Raw genomic sequence first — 22,898 nt, forward strand, 5'->3', positions numbered from 1 at the left:
CATGTGAGGTCATAGAGAGAAGATGGTCTTCTATGAACCAGGAAACAGGCTCCTACTAGATGTCACATCTATGGTACCTTGATCTTGGACTTCTAGCCTCCAGAACTATGAGGAATAAATTTCTGTTGTTCATAAGCCACCTAGTGTATGGCATTCTTTTATAGTCGCTCAAATGGACTAAGACGGGCTTGATGAACTGAATTCAGGGTGTGGTCTGTGAAGTTCAAAGATAAAAAAAATGACATTGTTATTTTCACCAATCTCAAATGGAAATCTAACATTTCTTTCCATTATAGATGTAGACAATACAAGTAGCACTAACAGTTTCTGTGATTTAGTCATCAATAAAAATCAGATATTTTCCATCATATTAGTTAGTATAGATATATCAACATTTTATGTTCTTTCATTTTGTAAGTACATACCCATTCTTATATAACCTAATCAGTTAATAAAGAAGTATCTATGTTTAACTGTATCACAAAAGTTTTCCTAAAAATATTCTGACGAACTATATTTTAGTATAATTCATTTCCTTTGTAATTTAAAAACATTATTCTGAGAAGGAGACCATATGCTTCAGCAGACAGCCAAACAAGCTTAGGGGCACAAAAAATTTTAAGAATCTCAGCTGTATATAACTTCTCTTTTACAACTGTGCCAGGAGTAGTATTCTCCATACTGCAGCTAGAAAAATAGTTTTAAATATAAATTGGCTCATATCACTCCCTATTTAAAACTTTCAAGAGCTTCTCATTGTAGTCTGTAGAAAGCCAAGACATCACAAAAACAGCCTGTGGGTCCTGCCTACTTTTGCCATCTCTCCAATTTCACGTTGTAGCGTTTTCCCCTCCCATACCGGTCTCCTCTAATTCTGTGAAAGCTCCAAGTTCTTTTCTGCCTCGAAGCTTCACACATACAAGTCCCTGGAACCATCTCCTCACCAGGCTGGCTCCTCCTCTCTCTTCAGAAGTCAGTTGAAATATTGCCTCTTTGCAGAGTTTTGACTGATTATCTTATCCAATAATGATGAAGCCATCACTTTCCTCACCTATTCTGTCTCCTCACTCTTTTCCTTCATGGAAAAACACTTATCACAATTTATAATTACAACTCTTGCTTGTTTATTTGATGTTTGATATTTCCCTTCAGGCATTTGGCTCTTTGAATACAGGAATCATATCTATTTTATTCACCACTATGTCATCAGTGCCAGCACATAGGAAAGACTCAAATAATTGCTGAAAAATTTCTCAAATATAATCTTAATCAACAAATACTCCATTCAAATAATATTTACTGAGTACCTAATATGCTAGTCACAATTCTGGAAGGTTGAAATAATTAGGGAACAAAATAAAAATTCCCGTCCTTGCAGAACTAATGTAGTATTCTAGACTTCCAATTTTGACTATGATGGAGGAACAGGGACTAATTAAACCCTCCTGCTTTAACTTAAAAACTGGAAAAAAAAAATGAACAAATGTTTTTTAAAAAACATTAGACAGTAGGCAGCAGTTATCCCTGAGAGAAGGGAGGCAAGATAAGCCCCATGTCCCAGCTTACTGCTTGAAAAGATTTCTAGGCCACAGCACAGGGAGGGGCTACCCAAACAGATTTCAGAAACCTCCTTGAGTTGATGAGGGAGTGACAGAGAAGAAAAACCTACACACACACACACACACACACACACAGAGTCACTGGAGGGAGAGAGAGAGAGAGAGAGAGAGAGAGAGAAAGAGAGCAAGCACGCACTCTGGAGGCCTTCAGAGGATTCCTTTAGAGTCTTTGGCTGAATACTGATCAGCACATATGTGGGAGAAAACTGCTTGAAACTATGAAATGAATTTCAGAAAGGATCAAGTGAAGTAGTCCCCGGTGATCACACAGGGCTGGAGTAGTTTGTGTCTCTGCTGGACAGAGTAGAAAGATCTCATACACATAGGGGATTGATGGGTCTTAGAAAGGGTATCCTCAGTAGTGGTGCCAAGTAGGCCTTGACTAACAGCTGAGGTGGACCCACCTATTAAAGTTTAAAAGAACAGATCAAAATGTTTCTGAGTTATTTAACTGGACCACAGAACAAAACATCCAAACATTTAAAGACTACAAAAACTTCCAGTATGCCACACACAAAAAAAATTCACAAATTGTGGAATGTAATAAAAAAAATCCAGGCATACAAATAAGTAGGAGAAAAACATATCCCATAATGAAGAAAAAAATTAATACAAATTAATTAATCCAAAAATGAGGAGAAAAAGATGCAGAATTGACATAAATGATAAAATAAATAGATAAGGATGCTGTTAAAATAGATATTGTAAATATTGTCTACATGACCAAGGAAATAGAGATAAGGAAAACATGATTAAAAGAGACATCAGCTCAGTTCAGTTCAGTTCAGTTGCTCAGTCGTGTCCGACTCTTTGCGACCCCATGAATCGCAGCACGCCAGGCCTTCTTGTCCAACACCAACTGCCGGAGTTCACTCAAACTCATGTCCATCGAGTTGGTGATGCCATCCAGCCATCTCATCCTCGGTCGTCCCCTTCTCCTCCTGCCCCCAATCCCTCCCAGCATCAGAGTCTTTTCCAATGAGTCAGCTCTTCACATGAAGTGGTCAAAGTACTGGAGTTTCAGCTTTAGCATCACTCCTTCCAAAGAACACCCAGCACTGATCTCCTTTAGAATGGACTGGTTGGATCTCCTTGCAGTCCAAGGGACTCTCAAGAGTCTTCTCCAACACAGTTCAAAAGCATCAATTCTTCGGCGCTCAGCTTTCTTCACAGTCCAACTCTCACATCCATACATGACCACTGGAAAAACCATAGCCTTGACTAGACAGACCTTTGTTGGCAAAGTAATGTCTCTGCTTTTGAATATGCTATCTAGGTGGAAGATACTAAAAAGGCCTAAATCAAATTTTTAGAGATAAAAAGCACACTGGATGGAATTAGCACCAATTAGACACTGCAGAAGAAAAGATTAATAATGAACTTGAAGACAATAACAGGAACTCTCCAAAGTGAAGCACAGTGAGAAAACAGACTGAAAACAAACTGAGACCACTGAGCTAGGAGACAAGTTCAGGGAGCCTTATAATCATACAATTGGAGTCTATGGAGGAGAGGAGAAAAATAGTGTGTGGAAGAAAGGAAAGAAAAAATAATTGAAGACATAATAACTGAAAATTTCCAAATTTGATAAAAACTATAAATCCACAGTTTCAAGTAACTCAATACCCAAATGAAGAACCATGAATCAAACTACACCAATGTACAGCATAATCAAATTGCTTATGTAGTACTTGAGTAGAAGGATGGAGAGAACAGAAAATAAAACATAATAAATAGCTATGGAGGATGTTAGATGACAGTCTGTTTTATAAGAAAATAAAAAGTACAGCAGGGTAAACTACCAAGAAAAAATATAAACTTGGAAGACGCCACCTTAATCAAGTAATTAAAGTTAATACCACCAGTAAGTGACAATATGAAATCGTGTATCACTGACAGAAGGAAGCAGTGAGACGGATATCCCACCAGTTCTCTGATATTAATGTCAAATTTCTGTTACTTTAATTAAATCATAGAGAAACACCAGGCAAACCAAAATTGAGTGACACTCTAGAAATCTATATAATCTTTGTAACTGTCCATGCCCTAAGAGTCTAAGGAACTGTGCCTGACAGGACAGCTAAATACAACCCATGATTTGGAACTGGGTGCTTTTGCTAAAAGGGACATCATTGGGATTATCTGAAATACTTTAGTGGGGTCTGAGGAGTAGAAGGTGATGATGTATAAATGTCAATTGTACATAGTGATCATATTATGAATATGTAAAACAATGTTTTTACTTATAGGAAATGTTAAAGTATCCAGAGGTAACAGGCACCTGTTGACAACTCTTCTCAAATGGTTCAGGGGAAAACAAAATTCTTTGCATTGTACTTCAAACTCTTCTGTACTTTTGAGGTTACTTCCAGAGTAAAAATATTTTTTCTAAAGAAAAGAGAAATTAGAAATACTGAGTATGAACAACTTTCTCAAGAAGTTAAGCTTCAAAGCAGAGCAAACAAATGAGGTAGTTGCTAGAGGAGGAAATGAGGGGTTCAAGAGAAGAAATTTAAATTTCATTTAAGATGTACAAATAACACTATATTTGAATGATGATGGAAATGATGAAATAAAGAATCAAAACTGGTGATTCAGAATGAGCAGCAAACTGCTAGAGCATGTCTCTGATAAGGGAGATGAGATCTACTGTGTAATGAAGGAATGTACTTTCGATAAGAGCAAGCATCTCCCTAGATTGACAGCTGCTGAAACCCAGCTACCCAGGCACTTCACCCAACTGGACTGGGGCTGAGAATCAGTGAGAAAGGGAAGGAGGGCTCTAGGCAGTCCCAATAAAAACCACCAGATTATAATCTTGGGCTCTGAAAAACAGGAATCTACTCTGGCAGACACCTTTACAGCTCTGAGTAGTATAAGTTGTCAGTAAGAATAAAAACCAGACCTGAGAATTTAAACTGTAAGTAAGGGTTAAGTAAGCTCCATCTTCATTACATCCTGAATCCTGAAACACACCTTAAAATTAACACTGCAAAATGCTTGCAACCCACTGATGGGTCATCACTGCCTGCGCCCATGGACAACTACCTATGTGTTAAGGGTATCAATCATTCAATCACTCCTTCAGTTGTGTGGCCTGCACTATTGGAGCCATCCAGGATTTACAGTTTCAAATTGACTCCTAAAAGGACTTCAAAGATCACACTGGGATGGAGCCTTAGAATGAGAAGTTACCCTGAACATTGCCTGTCACAAGCCTGGCAAGACAGCTGAAGGCAAAAGAAACTGTAACACCTGTGGGAAGAGATCATAAAATTTTCACGCTAGAGAGATTGACCTGCACTTGTTTACAAAGATGTTTTTACTCAGGTCAAAAGCTGTTGGCTACAGTAAAGGCTTTATCATTCATTGAATTATCAATATGTAATTCAAGTAAGGGAAAATTGAAACATCTAGTTTGATCCTTAGTAAATGCAGAAGAAATGTCTGTATTCTTTCCTGTGTCTTGGAATTATACTGAAAACACAACAGTCGGTATGCTGAGCAACATTAGGAATGCCAGAAATGGAAAGCAGCATACCACCATGACGTCCTGTATCACCAAGGGGCCCACATCACTGCTGGTGGTCAAAGGTGAGTCTAAAGGATCTCTCCATTATGACCGTGGAAAGCAGCCAGGATCAAACTTTGATTGTGATATTAGAGAAAGTAAAATTTATAAATAAATACCTAGCATTTTAAATTTGTAAAATAAAGTATAAATATTCTAAATAATCTTGCCCTCCCTGTTTGTCTAAGGTGATATTAGACTGATGATGCACATCAATAGAATTTTTTTAAAAAAGGAAATAATAGAATTAATTTTCAAAACAGTCATCGAGAAAAGTACATGATATTTACTCAATTTAATTTATATTTTGAAGAAGGAAGAGCTTCCTCTGGCCTGAAAACTAGGTTATTCAGAAAAATTCATTTTCTAGGGATTTTGAATTATCAAGGTTTAGCAGTACTGCCTCTCTAGCTCCCATGTATAATGCACAAGGCTAAGAATATACTTGGTGCTTAACAAACATCTACTGAACTTTGAAAATTGTATCAACCCTCATAAAAATGAAGTTTTATGCTCAATTATTAATGTATGCCTGGATTCAATTTAAATTTGTTCCACTTTCAGCAAATCAGATGAATTAAAATGGATATCTTTGAACACAGCCTTTTCCTCTATAAGTTCCAGAAATACTATACCTATTTTGTTAACCCTGAAAATAGTCTCAGTTTGGCCTATATGTAAGGTTGAAACTTACTCTTCCTAATAAACTGAATGCAAGAATTTTAGGGAAGAGATGTTAAAACTTTTGATTCAAATGCTGGAGAAGTATTTGAAAAGTCCCAAACCTAGGATGTCTGTCCCCTCTCTAGAATGAAGCAGGATGTCTAACTGACTTGTGTCTCAGTACAATTTTACCTGAAGTTCAGTTCCAATGTATTATGAGTTGATTGTCAGAAAGATGATTTGCTTACTAGAAACATTTACATTTGGTTCAACAATTACACAACTTTGTCAGTTATGAAAATCAGTCTGGTTTTTTTCATGTTGAGCTGTTTTCAAAAAGAAAGGTATACTATAAATACTGGCTACTTATATTCATATACTTGACATAAAACAATTTACCTATTTTAAAATGATCAATTCTGCCCTACTTTTTGGCATTTTACTGAACTTTCTTCTATATGATGAGTTTTCTTTGGCCAGTGCAATCATGCTTGGAATTTCCCAAACCATAAATGTAATTGGAAATGTCATCCAAAATATAGTTCCTAATGTCTTGTTATATGACACATTTAGTACATGAACTTAAAGTGAAAGCAAGTGAAGTCGTTCAGTTGTGTCCGACACTTTGCGACCCCATGGACTGTAGCCCACCAGGCTCCTCCGTCCATGGGATTCTACAGGCAAGAATACTGGAGTGGGTTGCCATTTCCCTCTCCAGGGGATCTTCCCGACCCAGGGATTGAACCCAGGTCTCCCGCACTGTAGGCAGACGCTTTACCCTCTGTGCCACCAGGGAAGCCCTGGTGAAAGTAAAGCTATCCACTAAAAAAAAAAAAGTGTTTTCTCATTGCCTGCCTATCTCATCACCAAGAAGTAGACAATAAGGTCTTTGACGTTGAGGACTGTGTAATTTATCTGATGAAGGTAAAATTATTTAATAAACTGACTAATAAGTAGGATCAGAATAGAAAAGATTCATGAACAAGTAGGGATTTAAGCTGACCTGTCATAGAGGAGTAAGATTCAGATATTGTCCCAGTCCATTTGGGCTGCTCTAATAAAATGCCAAAACCAGGTGGATTGTAAACAACAGTTCTGGAGGCTGGAAAGTCTAAGATCAAGGTGCCGGCAGATTCAGTGTCTGTTGGGTCTCGATTCCTAGTTCATAGATGCCTATCTTCTTGTTGTAACCTCACAAAGTGGAAAGGGCAAGGGAGCTTGCTGAGCCTCTATATGGGCACTAATTCCATTCCTGAGGGCTCTGCCTGCATGACCCCTAATCACTTCCCAAAGGCCCCATCTCCAAATACTGCCACATTTTGGTGTTAGGATTTTAATGTATGAATATGGAAAGTGAAGTCGCTCAGTTGTGTCTGACTCTTTGCAACCCCATGGACACCAGGCTCCTCCGTCCATGGGATTTTCTAGGCAAAAGTACTGGAGTGGATTGCCATTTCCTTCTCTAGGGAACTTCCTGACCCAGGGATCGAACCCAGGTCTCCCACATTGTAGACAGACTGTTTACTGTCTGTGCCACCAGGGAAGTCATGAATATGAATATGGGGAGGGACATAAGCATTTACTCTACAATAAATAGGAAAAGAATAGAAAAGGCCCTGATGCTGGGAAAGATTGAAGGTAGGAGGAAAAGGGGATGACAGAGGACAAGATGGTTGGATGGCATCACTGACTCAACAGACATGAGTTTGAGCAAGCTCCAGGAGACGGCGAAGGACAGGGAAGCCTGGCATGCTGCATTCCATGGGGTTGCAAAGAGTTGGGCATGACTGAGCAATTGAACAACAACAAATAGGAAAAGAATAAGGGGAAGAGTGCTCTCACTGAGGGATTCAGAATAACCAGAGAGACGGTAATCTGCACAGCACATTCTCTAGACAGTGAAGAATGCCAGCTGGAAAGGTCTATTGGAACCATTTGGGAGAAATGAGAAATAACTTTGGCATTTATATGTGAAGCCAATATAAGGAGCATCCAATTAGTTAAGAAGCAATCATTTCACCCATGCTCCTGGCCTTGGCTTTCTTTTGCACTTACATGTATATTATTCATGATGCCAACAATGCCATGCATTAAAGGGCTTCCTTTCAGCTTATGATGATTCTCACCCCTCCTTAACTACCCTTCCCATGCTTACGGGTGGGTGGGTTCCTAGGAGCCATTTTTGTGCAATGTGGCTAATTCAAGCATTAGTTGATTGAAGCTGCAGATGGCTCATCCTTGGTAGAACAAATGTACCACTCTAGGAAGTGAGACTAAAAGGGATGACATGAGTCTACCTCTTTCTTCATGGAGCTGAAAGTGTGATGTGTGATCCTGGGAGTTGTGGGCAGCCATTTTGTGTCCGCCACATGCAACAGGCAGCTGAGAGATCTATTCCTCCTGGGAGAGGAAAGAGGCTGAGAGAAGCAGAGACATCCCAGAGCCCCCACAGTTCCTGCTGGCTTCTCAGTTCTGACTCCCCATGCTCACTCAGCTACATTTCTGCTCTCAGATTCTGAGACGCCTTGTATCTTTTATCATCAATGCCTTCTTTCTGCTTAAGCCAGCTTGGGTTAGGTTTCTATTATTAGAAACCCAGAGTCCTAATATAGTGACGAATAAATGGAGTCACTGAAGTCTTACTGTCCTTTGCTTTCACACGTGCTCTCTTGACTTGCGCTCTCAGGACAAGCTTTCTTTCACCAGCCTTTGCTCAACAGCAGCATATCTTGTTGTTGCATACATCTGAGTGTCACAGTCTCCAAAACCTCTCTCTGCCCCTTTCCCCAGCCCATCCCAGCTTTCTTTGGCTTCTCTTTCCTTTCTGTCCTTGAATGAAATGCTAACAAAGAAACACAGAGAGGCTGGGAGTATAATTTATATATGCCTGAGGCTTATGAACAGATAATAGGTTCATTAGCCCAAATCTCCCAGGATCTGTGATACAAAGGGATAGGAAACAAGAAGGCTTAAAAAGGAATATGCTCTTCAGACCCTCCCATAGTAAGACTACTCTAGGCAGCCAAGGATATTCTGGAGGCCACAGAAGGGATAAGGCCACTTCTTGCGGAAGGGACCCTGGACACCCCCAGTGTCAGCTGTGCCCCCTTTTCCTTGCTCCCTATTGCCTCAGCTACACTACGCTCTGCCAGAGGGACATCAAGCCACCGCAGCCTTTATAGCTTGAAGAGGCCGCTGCTGTCATTCGAAAAATCACAGACCTGGGATCTTCAGAGAGAAGCTCCTTCTTGCTGACAGGATCATGCATGGAAAGTAGGTGGAGAAACCTGAACGCTCAAAACCTTGAAAGGGACTCCGAAAGGCAGATAAACCAGTCCTAAACCAGTGGCAGTTTTATTCCAAGAGCTAAACTAAAAATAACCTGACACTTCACCATAGCATGCCTGCCTGGCTCTGATGTGCAGAGCAAATGCTGAAATATAGGCTGCCTCTGTTATTTCCAACAATTTTGGGTCCAATGATGTCAAGAGGAATTGAGAGTTTTGAAAGTTACAATCAGCTGGGAAGGCAATCACTCACTGTTCAGTTTATTAGGCCAATGCTTTATGTCTCAAAGAGATACTGCTTTATTTGGTCTCTTCACAAGTAGTATATCAAGGTAATCAGGGTGAGGTATCGGCTTCATTCTGATGATACTTGGTAATTATGCTTTTTGGATGTCTTACTTATATCAGTAATAGGTCTTGTTCATTTTTTTGGGTAACCCTTTATTAGACTAGGAGATCCTTGAGAGCAAGAATCATTTCTTTATCTTTATCCAGCTCTGTATCTCTAAGACCTAACAAGGCCTGGCAATTTAGAAAGCTCTCACTAAAATATGTACTGGATAAAGGAATAAATAACAGAAAAATAGCCAAAGTCCACTCTTATGATGAAGGTCTGGGAAAGCATCTTAAAGGGTATAATGATTGAGTCTTCAAGGAGTCATGGGAGTTGGGAAAGCAGAAATGTAAAGAGGAGGAAACTGAATGTTCCTGTCATTTGAAATCCCTATCAAGGGAATTAAGAATGGTTCAATATGGCATGGGGGTGAGGGGAAGGGATTGAAGCTGAAAAGAGGGGCAGGGGCCAGAAGGACCTTACACACACTCTGCTGGAGAGTTTGAATTTCAAGTTCCAGGTGACAGGAGTCATGAAAAGATGTTCAGTAGGAGAGGAACCTAATGAGCTTTTCTTGCAGCAAGTCTTTGCTTTGTGGTCTTTGGCAGCCACATGGACGGTAAGTGATGGTGGGGATGGACTAGGGTTGAGAAGGGATTGCAGAGGTCAGCTAAGTGCACTGTGCAGTCAGTAATTCAGGTGAGAGGTGATGATGGTCTGACCTACAGCTGAAAAGGTCTGTTTCTGAGCTGTCCCTCCCACTGTCAGCTTCTCATACCACCTACACCATTACATCCTGCTTCAGGACTTGGGCCTGGGGATGCTGAGTTGTACCAGAAAATGCCAACCATATCGGGGCTTGGCAAACACTTTCATCTTCACTGGGCCACCCCAAAAGGCAAAGTGGCATTTTCCAGAGGCCCACACACAGAACACCTCCCAGCAGGGAGAAAAAAAGAACTGAATGACTCTTTTTGGTGCCACAATCTTCGCGTGACCTCACTCCTCCCAGCAGGTACTATGCCCACTTGCCACATTGTACTTTTTTAAGAAAGGAAATAAAAAAGAACAGGTAAAGGGGAAAATGCAGAAGAGGAAGGTAGTGAAGGCGCAAAATAGATGTTAAGGACCCTTTATCACATTATAAATAAAGAAGAATTAAAGCAATTGCAAGAAAGAAGCTGTTTACATTTTGTGGCTCATTACCAGGATTCAAATTGTATAAAGGAGATTAAGGATAGATGGGAAAATGTCTATGGTTATTTGCTCGGCTTACCTACAGAGGAAAATAAGCTCTCCCTTCAGACTCTAGCACAGACCTGATGGGAGTTATAAGGAGCAAACCTCTTCCCATGGAACCATGGTTCTCTACTTTAGCTATGTATTAAAACTAACTGATAACGTAAATAAAACATTACTGTTGTCTGAATCATAGATTCTAATTTAACTGGTCTACACTGTGGTCTTAGAGATGGTTCTTTTTATAGAATTCCCTGGGTGATTTGAATGTACAGGTGGGCTGAGAATCACTCCTCTAGACCAGGGTTCAGCAAAGTTTTTCTCTAAAACGCCAGAGAGCAAAAGTTTTAGGCTTTCTGAGCTAAGTGTTGCAACTATTGCAACTATTCTACTCTGCTGTTATAGCATCAAAGAAGCCACAGACAAGATGTGAATGAGTGTATGGGGCTGTGTGCTAATAAAGCTTTATTGACAAAAACAGACAGTGGGCTGGATTTGGCTCATGAGCCATAATTTATTGACCCTTGCTCTAGAAGCACATTCCAAAGGAGGGCTGGATTGTTCAGGTTCCTAAGGCAGGTATGGACAAAATTTCCAGTTTAAAAAAGGCATTTGGAAAAATGTTCTAATTTTAATAAAATGAAATACACTGCTGAGTTCTATGTCATAAAATGCTCAGGTCTTCTGAGGAAGTGAAGCTTTGATAGTTGACAAAAATTTACTACCTGCGGTAGCTATCTATGTAAGTTAATTTACATTGAAAATCTGCCAACAAAAGGTTTCTATTAAAAGTCCTGGCTCAATATGTTAGATCCAACTTAAGGCAAAGCTATCAGGTTAGATCTGGGGAGTGAGAGAAAGAAATAAGTAGATTACTAACTTCCATGAAACCTTTATGCTGTTTGACTTCTCAGGGAGACCATGTGTGGTTTTTGTGTTCTGAAGAAAAAAATCTAAGAGTATAAAAGAGAAAAAAAGTAAAAATAAAAATGGTGGATAGAAGGGCTAGACCTGAAGATAGACACTAAAAATTAGAACATACATCAGGATAGAAAAAATTAAACATGAGTGAGAAGGATTTCTTTACGAGGTCAGAGAAGTGAACTGGTCGATTGCTGTGTTTTGTGGCTTCTCCAAATCCTTTGGCTAGAATTCAGCCATGAGCCTATATTCTGCTTTGAAGTTTACTCAGTGAACTAGCTTTAATTTATACTATCATTTTATTCTAGAAAATTCCAGAGAGGGCAAAGGCACATTAGAAAATGAACTTTTGCCTAACTATTAAGTTTCTCTCCCACCATCTCTGGTTTCATTACTCTCCATAGAAGAGTAGTCAAATGACACCTGGCTACAAGTCATACTCCTGACAAGGCCAGCTGAGCCTGTGGGTGACGCCATCCTCACCTTTATCCTATCGATGTTGGCTTCCATCTTCAGCTGTTCTACCAGTTTCCTGGCTTGTGCTATGCTGGCGGTGTTGTTGCTGGCCATTGGAATGCTGGGTGGGTTTCAGATACACTAGGAAAGAAAACAAAGAGGAAAAGTACATCAGAGAAATCACCAGCTGCCAAATGTGTGGGTTCACCGTAACTGGGAGATCCCAAGAGAATGACTTCAGTCAGGCCAGGCTTCTGCAGCCGTCTACATCCCCAATCCAGCACTGTGTCTGAGGGGCAGGCAGACCAGAGAGATGAGGATTGCTTTTCCTCCTCCCTCTCTCTCCCCCTTCCATTCTTTCCTCAGGGAGGATCATTAAATCAGCTAAGACAAACTGCCACAGGAAGAAAGCAAGTTATCAAATTTATCTTAATTTATGAAATTTCTTATAGAAGGGGACAACAGAGGATGAGATGGTTGGATGGCATCACCGACTCAATGGACATGAGTTTGAGCAAGCTCCGGGAGTTGGTGATGGACAGGGAAGCCTGGTGTGCTGCAGTCCATGGGGTTGCAAAGAGTCTGACACAACTGAGCGACTGAACTGAACTGAATTTATGAAATAAGTTTATGAAATAAATTCAAAATGGTAAGAGTGACCATATGCATAATTACTGTTGTTATTTATTGGGTACTGCTATTGTTAGATATTGCTTTAGAGAGTGGAGTTCTATGCCTATGTAGATGGTGAGATGGGTTCTTTGTCTCTGGCTCTCAGACCTCTTTCCTTCCTTGCCCCCCACCCTCTTCAAATCCTATCCCAATTTCATTTTTCTTCTAATTATTTCTTGACCCCTCCCATCTCACTTTATTCTTGCCATTCACCTCAGAAAGTATCCTATTTTATTTTCAGTGTCCACTTGCCCCATGTTGTGATCAGGTCTTCCTCCATGTCAAGGTGCCATATACTATTTCTGGACTGTCTGTGTAAATTTGCCCTTTAGGTCACTGAAGCAATGTCTGAGAGCTGCAATTTAACTAGAGTGCATGACCCCATAAATGAGAAGCATCAAACACTGCTTTAGTCAACACCAATTGAGTCTTGTTCGGAAGATATTATATTAAAAACCACAACTTCCACTAGCTTTGGGGAATATTTTTATCTAGGGATAAAGTAGGCTCAAGCTACAATATCAAAATGGAAAGAAGACACATAGAAAACCTATAGAAAGAAAAATAATCCATAGTAAATTCAGTACATAGGTTTTTACATATTCACGAAAATCAGGAAACAATTTTTATTTAATTACCAAAAAAGCAAAAGTCTACGAATTATTTTCCTTGGTTTTTATTTCTTGATATCTAGTTCTTCAAGACAACAGAAATAATTAGACAGAACTCTCTGTGGACAAAGAGGTCCCTGCATAGAGAATGTTATTTTATAAAGAATACTGCAAATGCCAACCCAACAGCGCACAGTATAAATTGATAGTTAACTGTTTCAGGGGCTTCCCTAGTGGCCCAGATGGTAAAGAGCTGCCTGCAATGCAGGAGACCTGGGTTTGATCCTTGGGTCAGGAAGATCCCCTGGTGAAGGGAATGGCAACCCACTCCAGTCTTCTTGCCTGGAGAATTCCATGGACAGAGGAGACTGGTGGGCTACAGTCCATGGGGTCCCAAAGAGATGAACATGACTGAGTGACTAACACTTTTAACTGTTCTCTCAATTTATTTTCAAAGGGCTTTGAGACAATAAAATGGGAAGGAAGGCTGAAAGAAGTTTGAGGCCAGGAAGATCTCTGAACTCTAGGTTCAAATGCTTGAAGATCAAGGGAGGGATATTGCATATAAAAACAAACAAACAAAAGGGAGGCCTTAACCACAACAATGATTTCATCAGCATGGTTGGGGATGGAATCATTTAAATATAATTTAACCCACAGGTAAATTATACGCCCCAAATCAAACAAACATCTTACAGCCTCGTAAAACTTCACAGGGCCAAGCAAAAGAAAGTGAAAGTCACTCTGTTGTGTCCAAGTCTTTGTGATCCCATGGACTATACAGTTCATGGAATTCTCCAGGCCAGAATACTGGAGTGGGTAGCCTTTCCCTTCTCCAGGGAATCTTCCCAACCCAGGGATCGAACCCACTTATCCAGTAGCATAGTGTAACTCTTCCATTCATCCAAAGATGAAAGGAGCCACAATCTATAGGATCATGGAAACTGCTCGATGGGAAGTTAATATTTCCTCCAAATTAGAATTTATCACACTAGGATACAGACTATCACGGAATTTCCATATCCTCATTGGACCTGAGGGAGCTATGAGAGACTGGTCAGCTATGATGCTGGCTTTCAATCTAAACCAGATCACACAGTAACCTGTGGCAGAGACCACAAGTCTCTGGAAGTCTCTGGTATTGGAAGAGCTTGCTTCCAATACCACTTCTCCTTGTCTTCATCAGTGATAAAATTTTTTTTTTTCCTATTTAACAAAGACCACAAGAACCCTGAATTTTAGTTGAGTATATTTTGCTGAAAAATACACTCCCAGGTTCCCTTGCAGCTTGATATGGTTATTTGACCATGTTATGGCGACTGAGACATAAGCAGAAGTGTTCTTGAAGGAAAGGGATGTGCTCTTTGCCTCCCCTTCCTCTTGCTGCTGGCCTAGAAGGTAGTCATGTTCAGCACAGGGTTCTACCTTGAACATATGGCCTAACAATCCAGGATGAGCAGTAAGGGATGGTCCTTACTGATACTGTAGAGTTACTATGTCAGCTGTGAACTGGCTGCCGTCTACGTTAACAGAAATAAGCACCTATCTTGTTTACACCACTGTTATTAAGGGTTTCTCTGCCGTTAGCTGACAGATCTGCCATTAACTGATTAAATGATCCATTATTTTCATTTGAGTATCCAGGAAAAGTCTATGTCCTAATGCCTGTTTATTTTCCCTGGAAAAAGCATAGCTGTCCTTAGGAGGCTGAGAGGGAAAGCGTGTGAGTTTTCTATTGTTGCTGTAACATATTACTGTAAATTTAGTATTACTAGCTTAAAGAATATAAATTTACTATCTTATAGTTATGGAGGGTAGAAGTCTGAAATAGGTCCCACTAACCTAAAATCAAGATATTGGCAGATATTCCTTCTGGAGGTCTAAGGAAAATTGTTTCCTTTCCTTTTCTAGCTTCTAAAGATTGCTGACACTCCTTGACTCTTAGCATTTTTCTTCATTTTCAAAACCAACAAAAGTGAGTTGACTCCTTTTGATTCTTTATCACTCTGAGCTCTTCTGTAGTCACCTCCCTTTTTGACTCTCCTCGGCCTCCTTCCACTTTTAAGAACCACTGTAACCACACTGGGTCTACTCTGATAATACAGGATAATCTCCTTATCGTTAGGTCAGCTGATTAGCAACCTTAATTCCATTTGAACCTCAAATCCCCTTTGACATGTAACACAACAATCTTCAGGTTCCAGGTACAGGGACACAGACATTTTGGGGGGCCTTTATTCTATCTACCGTGGAAGGAGACCTCTGTGCAAGGAGAGTTGGAAAGTGGGAAGGTGGAGTGTTGAGATAGGAAAAGAAGAGGGATGAGACAGGACACAAGTCTAGAAATGCAGGGGAAAGAATACATAAAACCTAAATGGTCTTGCCTGGAGAATCCCAGGCACGGGGGAGCCTGGTGGGCTGCTGTCTATGGGGTCACACAGAGTCGGACACGACTGAAGCGACTTAGCAGCAGCAGCAGCAAATGGTCTTGAAACCATTTACCTCAGACTGGGACTTGAACCCATGTGCCAGGATTTGAACCTAGCCAAAACCTAGTTTGGGACTCAAACCCACATGGCCAGAACTCAAATCCAGCTAAAACCCTGCTTGGGACCTGAACTCATGATCTTTTAATTAGAACACACTTACCTAATGTCTGAACTTACTGAGGCTCAGGTTCTTTATGTTTCAGAGCAGAAGGAATTCAGTGAGAGGCAAAGTGACAGGCAAGAAGCAGATTTACTAATAATATAGGATGCTTGTAAGAGATGCCAGTGGGCAGGCAAGGGAGCTCTGCCCAGAGGACTGAGTGGGTTACAGTTTATAATGAAAAAGGGTCATTCCCCCTTTTTCAAGTAGACATAGATGCAGACATAAGGCATACATCACTATCTCCTCCTTCATATTAGGCAGGAAAGTGCCTGACCCTATGAGGTCAGGGGCTTTCCAGGGGGTGCCAATGGTAAAGAACCTGCCTGCCAATGCAGGCAGGAGACATAAGAGATGCAGGTTCCATCCCCAGGTCAGGAAGATCCCTCTGGATGAGGGCACGCCAACCCACTTCAGTATTCTTGTCTGGAGAATCCCATAGACAGAGGAACTGGGCAGGCTACAGTTCTGCTGCTGCTAAGTTGCTTCAGTCATGTCTGCTTCAGTACATAGGGTTGCAAAGAATCACACGACTGAAGCAACTGAGCATGCATGCACCATGAGGTCTAGAATTATGGTATGCAGGAAGGGTGGTAACATTTTTCTTCCATCTAATGGCCTGGGGCATATATTGTGGTTTTGTTCATGGTTTTATACTTAAGCAAGTCTGCTTCGTTGAACAATGTTCCAATAGGTTTTTCAAGTGATCATAAACTTACAGTGGCCTCCTAAGGTTTCCTAGGTTTCCTTCTCTATCTATAGTCTCCTACCAGGACTTCTACAACTACCTGTATAACTATGCTATTCTATCCCTATCAGTCTTAAGAAAAAATGGAGACAAAGGGTTTGGTTTGTGCTTCTAGCTTTAGAAAGATCCTGTATATTTTTGTTTTACCATATGACCCCCCCAAAATCTAGAGCCACTTTTAGAATCACTTAGTGTATTTTCTTCTTTTTCACCTTCAGCTGCTTTCCCACAAAAGCAATGAAGAAATCCCCCTCGCAAAAACTGAAAGAACTATAGAGTCCTAGACCAGTGTTCCAAAGAAGTATGTAATATTGAGATTTATAAGAAATATATTTGGTCTTTGATCTGTTCTTGGCTCAGAGCTCCTAAAACCCTTGTAATCTCCTACGGTAATAGGAGTAAAGGTCTTTTGTTATGTTAATGAGGTGACTTTTGGACCGCTCTTAAGCAACCTGGGGATGGCAGTGGGGGGATGGGGAGGGAGGCTGTTTGCCAGGAGAACCAACCATGTAATTAGAGGGTTGGAACCTTCAGTATCTACCCCCTCCCCTCCAACTTCCTGGAAGGGAGAAAGGTTGGAGGTTGAATCAATAGCCAGTGGCCAATGATTTAATTAATTGTGACTATATAAAGGAGTCTCCATAAAGACTCAAAAGGACACGGTGTGGACAGCTTCCTGGTTGATGAATTCCTGACGATCCTGGAAGAGCGGTCTACCTAGAGAGGGTACTGGAGCTCTGCATGTTGTCCCCACATCTCGCCCTTTCATCTGGCTGTTTCTGAGTTACATTCTTTTATAATCAACTGGTAACCTAGTATATAAAATGTTTCTCTGAGTTCTGTAATAGTAAATTAATCAAATCCAAGTACTTTATATTTTCAAATATTTTTGTTAAAGATTTTTGCATCAATCTTCATGAGATTATTGCTCTCTTCAGCTTTTCTTTTCTTTTTCTTTATTCCTTCTTTATTTCTCCCTCTCTCTCTCCTTTTTTATCCTTCTACCTCTCCTTAGCTTTGGTGTCAGGATAATGCTGTTGCTGCTGCTAAGTCACTTCAGTCTTGTCCGACTCTGTGCGAACCCATAGATGGCAGCCTACCAGGCTCCCTCATCCCTAGGATTTTCCAGGCAAGAACACTAGAGTGGGTTGCCATTTCCTTCTCCAATGCATGAAAGTGAAAAGTGAAAGTGAAGTCGCTCAGTCGTGTCTGACTCCTAGCGACCCCATGGACTGCAGCCTACCAGGCTCCTCCGTCCATGGGATTTGCCAGGCAAGAGTACTGGAGTGGGGTGCCATTGCCTTCTCCAATGCTTCTGTATGCCAAATATTTGATAGAAACCATTGATGATATCATCTCATATCACCAAAACCAAGGAGGAGGTCATGGAAACCTCTCTGATTTATAGCCAGGTAGGGGGAGTGGGCAGAAGGCAGTCTTGGAGGATTCAACCCTTAACCTAGGGAACCAGACGCTGTCCCCAGGCAGACAGTGTGAGAACTAAAGAATTAAGTTAAACTGCAGGACAGTCAACTGCATGAGAGGATTGCCTTTTGGTGTGAAGGGTACCTGCATGTCAACACACAGTTCAGATCTCAATTGCAAGCCCAGGTTGTACTTCTGACTGACTGGCTATAATTTTTTTGAGTATACACCTAGAAATAGAGTTGTTGGATCATTGGGTAAGATTATTTTTAATTCTTTGAGGGATAGCAATACTGTTTTCCACAACAGCAGTGCCGTTTTACATTATCACTAAAAGTGCATAAGGGTTCCAGTTTCTCCTCATCCTCATAAACACATTATTATCTTTTTTTTTTTTTTGAAAGTAGACATCCTAATAGTGTGAGGTAGTATCTCATGCAGTTTGATTTGCATTTCAATGATTAGTGATGTTGAGCACCTTTTTATCTGGGTACTGGCCATTTGGGTATCTTTTTTGGAAAAACGTCTATTCAAGCCTTTTGCCCATTTTATAATAAAATTAGGTTTGCTACTATTGAACGTAAGGAATTTTCTATATATTCTGGATATTAACCTCTAATCAGACATATGGTTTGGCAATAGCATACTGTGATACATAAAAGTTTTTAATTTTGTGAAGTCCAGTTTTTCTATTTTTTCTTTTGTTGCCTATGCCTTTGATGTTGGGCCAGGAAATCACTGCCAACTCCAATGCTGTGAAGGTTATGCTCCATTTTGTTTTGAAGGAGAGAAGAATATACTAACCTCAAAATATATCATGATGGTATATTGATGATATTGAATTAAAGTTATTCAAGAAAACAGTCATGAAAGAAGAACACTCTTATTCTCTTTGTCCCCTTGAAACCAAGAAATAAGTCTGCCATATGAAAGTACCCAGCCTCTACCAGGAAGGTAGAAGTTATCCTCATTGCCAGAGATGGAGAATTCAGGGCCAAGAGGGCTGTATCAACAAACCTTGTAACCTCTTCCTTAATTTGTTACCCCAAACCCGAACTCTGTTGTCTAGTCAGTTCTTCACAAACATATTGTTTCCCTGGCTAAAAGGTTAAAAGCTTCCTGCTTTGGTCACTTCTTTGAGTCTTGTATCTTAATGGGCTTTTATATGTACAAAATCAAATATAGTTTTCTCCTGTTAATCTTCAGTTCAGTTCAGTCGCTCAGTCGTGTCCGACTCTTTGCGACCCCATGAATCGCAGCATGCCAGGCCTCCTGGTCCATCACCAACTCCCGGAGTTCACTCAGATTCACGTCCATCGAGTTGGTGATGCCATCCAGCCATCTCATCCTCTTGTTGTCCCCTTCTCCTCCTGCCCCCAGTCCCTTCCAGTATCAGAGTCTTTTCCAATGAGTCAACTCTTCACATGAGGTGGCCAAAGTATTGGAGTTTCAGCTTTAGCATCATTCCCTCCAAAGAACACCCAGGGCTGATCTCCTTCAGAATGGACTGGTTGGATCTCCTTGCAATCCAAGGGACTCTCAAGAGTCTTCTCCAACACCACACTTCAAAAGCATCAATTCTTCGGCACTCATCCTTCTTCACAGTCCAACTCTCACATCCATACATGACCACTGGAAAAACCATAGCCTTGACTAGATGGACCTTTGTTGGCAAAGTGATGTCTCTGCTTTTGAATATGCTATCTAGGTTGGTCATAACTTTCATTCCAAGGAGTAAGCGTCTTTTAATTTCATGGCTGCAGTCACCATCTGCAGTGATTTTGGAGCCCCCCAAAATGAAGTCTGACACTGTTTCCACTGTTTTCCCATCTATTTGCCATGAAGTGATGGGACCAGATGCCATGATCTTCGTTTTCTGAATGTTGAGCTTTAAGTCAATTTTTTCACTCTCCTCTTTCACTTTCATCAAGAGGCTTTTTAGTTCCTCTTCATTTTCTGCCATAAGGGTGGTGTCATCTGCATATCTGAGGTTATTGATATTTCTCCTGGCAATCTTGATTCCAGCTTGTGCTTCTTCCAGCCCAGCATTTCTCATGATGTACTCTGCATATAAGTTAAATAAGCAGGGTGACAATATACAGCCTTGACGTACTCCTTTTCCTATTTGGAACCAGTCTGTTGTTCCACGTCCAGTTCTAACTGTTGCTTCCTGACAATCTTATGTCAATTTAATTATTAGAGTAATCAAAGAATTAAGAATGGAAGAAGGGGAAAGTGTTCATCCTCTACAGCTTAGGTGCCCAAAATAGGGCTTTCTCCTGGCTGGACACTGTTCACCTTTGGGCTGCTGCAGTGGAGAGATCCTGGGACATCTGGCAAGTGCTGCCAGAAGAAAAGAATTTTTACCCAATCCGTCTCCCAGATCTCTGCCTGTAACATGTGGTAGAAGTGAGAATGGTAAGAGTCCTTTTCTTTTTCTAAATTCAGATTAGTAGGAGAAAATATTTGTATGAGTTAGTTTTTTGGGTATAGCAACTTGTAAAGATTTGTTATGAGTATGCTTGCTATCTACTGATTCCTTTTCTTCTAGAGATGGTTATTGTTTTCCTTTTCCTTCAACTTTTGTGTCATTTCTCATAAGGAGAAAAACCATAGGGTAGAATGCAGGCGTAAGTTCTGTAAGCCTGTTGTTTGAGCTGCCTTCATACCCTGGTGACTTCATGGTTTTTATCAGACTGGCATCTATTTAGACAAACTTTGCTCTGGGCTCTCTAATGTAAGAGAGTAAAGTTTTCCTTTCATCTTGTTCTATATCCTGAGAGCAAGACTCTGTAACCAGTAAGAATATTCTCTGGTTTCTCCTAGCCAGAGGGTACAAATAATAGCTTGCATATGGTGGCCAGTTGAATAGACTGAATTCCAAGGCATGAAGTCACAAGCATTGTGCTCTTTGTCCAACCGTTTCAGTTTTCAGGGGAGTTTGTCATAAAGGGTCCTCATCCATAAGGGGTCTTTGTCATCTCAGCCTTCATTGTCTAGTTAGTGCTGGAGAAGTCTCATTCTATTAATGCCTGCCTGGAGTCGCAGATTAGTAGGTCTGTGACTAGAGCAGCCTTGTGTTCTTGGCAGAGACTAGAGACACTCTTTGAAATACACCATTCTTACTGCCTGGGACAACAAAGGTCTTTGCTTTCTTAGGCTAAATCTGGGAACAAACTTTCTGGATCTTCTGAGGGCTGTATCTTTTGCACTTTCCTTTGTGATGCCTCTTGCATCCATGGTTAAATCATATAAAGGCTTTTGGGTTTGAGTCGCTATTGTGATTAATATAAGTTCCTACTCATCAATGACCAGACAAAGGATCCTTTGAACTGGTCATGTTCAAAAAAAGAGAGTTTTTTATGGAGGTTCTCACCCATAACAACGTTTTACTGGTACCTATGGAAAGACCAAATTAAAAAGAGAACACAATGGAACACAGTGGCCATAGCCTTAGCAACACTCTTAGCAAGATGAAAGAACAGACATTAGACTTAGAACAAAAATTAAAGACCACATCCAACATATTCCCCTTCATCTCCTCAGAAACTTCTCTTAGTTCTCCAACTCCTCCATATTCCCCAGAAAATCCCTTCAACACTCAGCTGCCTGTTTGAACCTCCCTTTCTCTAAAAGATTTATAGAGAACACTCTGATCTCTAGGCCTCAAATATATAGGTTACTCTTGTAAATGATGAAAGCTAAGAAGTAAATTTAACAGAAGCAACCAGGATGGAGAGTGAGGGTCTGTTTGCTGTCCCTTGCAGCTCCTTGCCTGTAGGGACTCTGTCATCAGGCTCTGCCAGCTTCGGGTCTTTCCATACAATGTCCTTTGCCCTTTGCAGATGTATCCCTATTCCTGCCCCATGGACACCACAAAGAATTCATATCCCCTAGAGATCTTTCAAATTATAAAACCCTTTTATCTTCACCTTCAGAAGATCCTACCAAATTTAAAGAGGTATTAAAAAGATTAGTGGCCATTTACAACCATTTTACAGAGGAAAACAGATGACCAGAATTTCTCCCAGGCCCTCCTATTAAATGGTCAGGAAATGGATCAGCTGGAGGCTGATGTTTAGCAAATGTATCAATATTCCATCTTTTTATATATTATGTGCAAAGGTACACTTAGAAAGAGGAGGACATCCAAAGGTCTTTGTAACATGCTTTGTACAGACTTTTCAAAGGCATACTGCATTAAGCCCTGAAGATCCAGAATATAGAAATCTTTCAATTTCCTCCTTAATAGGAAATTTTCTCCTAAATTTAACAAGGCAAATTCAAAAGTCCTAGATGGATAGTCAACCTCTAAGCATTGTGATAGAAGCAGCTACCTAATTCTTTAAAGATAGCTTGCAGGAATTCAGGAGAAAAAAGGAATTACAATCAACAATACTTGATTTATCTGCTTGAATCTTTAGAAAAACAAAAGCATAACTTTGAAAGCAACTCAAAGGCCACTTAGACCTTTTCCTGTTTGCCTTCAGGTGTTTGCAGATATTATTTAAAAAAAAAATCAGGACACTGAAAGTACAATTGTCCTGACTTAAGGGAAAGAAGGGGCTTCCCTGGTGGCGCAGAGGTTAAAGTGTCTGCCTGCAATGTGGGAGACTTGGGTTCGATCCCTGGGTCGGGAAGATCCCCTGGAGAAGGAAATGGCAACCCACTCCAGTATTCTCGCTTGGAGAATCCCAGAGGAG

The 22,898-nt window shown here is 40.6% G+C and overlaps 1 protein-coding gene across 3 annotated transcripts in view; it reads right to left on the reverse strand.

Moving 5' to 3' along the window:
• Positions 1 to 22,898, reverse strand: part of GNG2 (G protein subunit gamma 2) — a 131,928-nt gene that overhangs the window by 9,286 nt on the left and 99,744 nt on the right. For all 3 annotated transcript variants that reach the window (XM_005685654.3, XM_005685652.3, XM_005685653.3), the window contains one exon: positions 12,118 to 12,231. In XM_005685654.3, coding sequence (XP_005685711.1) covers positions 12,118 to 12,204 — 87 coding nt within the window. In that variant the 5' untranslated portion in view covers positions 12,205 to 12,231. The remainder of the gene's footprint in view (positions 1 to 12,117; positions 12,232 to 22,898) is intronic.

The sequence above is a fragment of the Capra hircus genome, chromosome 10 (assembly GCF_001704415.2).
Source record: "Capra hircus breed San Clemente chromosome 10, ASM170441v1, whole genome shotgun sequence".
Lineage (NCBI taxonomy): Eukaryota > Metazoa > Chordata > Mammalia > Artiodactyla > Bovidae > Capra > Capra hircus.